This window comes from Pundamilia nyererei, unplaced genomic scaffold (assembly GCF_000239375.1).
Source record: "Pundamilia nyererei isolate P.nyererei 1_Seehausen unplaced genomic scaffold, PunNye1.0 scaffold00628, whole genome shotgun sequence".
Lineage (NCBI taxonomy): Eukaryota > Metazoa > Chordata > Actinopteri > Cichliformes > Cichlidae > Pundamilia > Pundamilia nyererei.
The window spans coordinates 105,755-106,907 of NW_005188029.1; the positions used below are offsets into that span (position 1 = coordinate 105,755).

The 1,153-nt window shown below is 40.2% G+C and overlaps 1 protein-coding gene across 3 annotated transcripts in view; it reads left to right on the forward strand.

Annotated features, from left to right (window-relative positions):
• LOC102197663 (glycerol kinase-like) overlaps positions 1–1,153 on the forward strand; it is a 17,931-nt gene that overhangs the window by 10,595 nt on the left and 6,183 nt on the right. For all 3 annotated transcript variants that reach the window (XM_005754693.2, XM_005754694.2, XM_005754695.1), the window contains 3 exons: positions 206–302; positions 380–464; positions 558–678. In XM_005754693.2, the coding sequence (XP_005754750.1) occupies positions 206–302; positions 380–464; positions 558–678 (303 nt within the window). The remainder of the gene's footprint in view (positions 1–205; positions 303–379; positions 465–557; positions 679–1,153) is intronic.

Sequence of the window (1,153 nt, forward strand, 5' to 3'; positions counted from 1 at the left end):
TGAACTATGAAATATTTTGGGTGCAGTGTATTTTTTGCATACAGGTATAACAGAATAGCTTTAGTGTTTGTTTTTAACTTGAGTATCAACTTATACAAAAAGCAGCAAGACATTAAAAAATGTATAAACTAGACAGCTGTTTATGACATCAGTGTTCACAGAATTTTTACTTCATTTGCCGTTTTGTGTTTTTTTCCCGCTGCAGAGAAGTTGGCTGCTTCTGTCGGCACATCTTACGGCTGTTACTTCGTTCCTGCGTTTTCGGGCCTTTACGCACCTTACTGGGAGCCCAGCGCACGAGGGTACTGAGACTGTGGTGAACATCTTAAAGCGTCTGCTGAAATGCACCTGTCTGAATCAAACTTTCTCCGTGTCACAGAATCATTTGCGGGCTAACTCAGTTCACTAATAAGAGCCACCTCGCTTTTGCTGCTCTGGAAGCCGTCTGTTTCCAGACACGAGAGGTACGCGCTTTGTTCTCTTGAAAACTAGTGTTCAGCTAGTGAAATGTTTGCCTTTGCTTTAAAAACAACGCATTGATATGATGATGTGTGCAGATACTGGACGCCATGAACCAGGACAGCGGCATCCCGCTGACACAGCTCCAGGTAGACGGGGGAATGACATCCAACAAGCTGCTGATGCAGCTGCAGGCGGACATCCTCTGCATCCCTGTTGGTAGGAGTGCCGTTCACTCCGCTCAAGTGTCATGCCACAAGGAAGTTGACACGGTTATTTGTTAAGCACTGACCAAACCAGTCATGCAACCACAAGTTATATCTATTTATCTGATGTAAAACTACTGAACAAGAAATGCTACTACAGGCCTCTGAAGTTGAGCCACTAACATAAGTGTTTTTTCATATGTAGTATGATGTATAATAGCTCATTCATATATACATGTATTTGTCATTTTTTTGTTGTTGTTGTTATTATTATTATTATGAGTAGGGATGGGTATTGATAAGATTTTCACGATTCCGATTCAATTTTTGATTCTGTTTAACGATTCGATTCTTTATCGATTCTTTTTAAAAAAAGGAGAACACTAAGGTCGATTAGCTTAGAACTTTGTTTTATATCTTCTCTTTGAACAAGATAGAAATTTAGGAGTAACATGGCCTTACAAACCCAACAGTGAGATCTTAAGAGA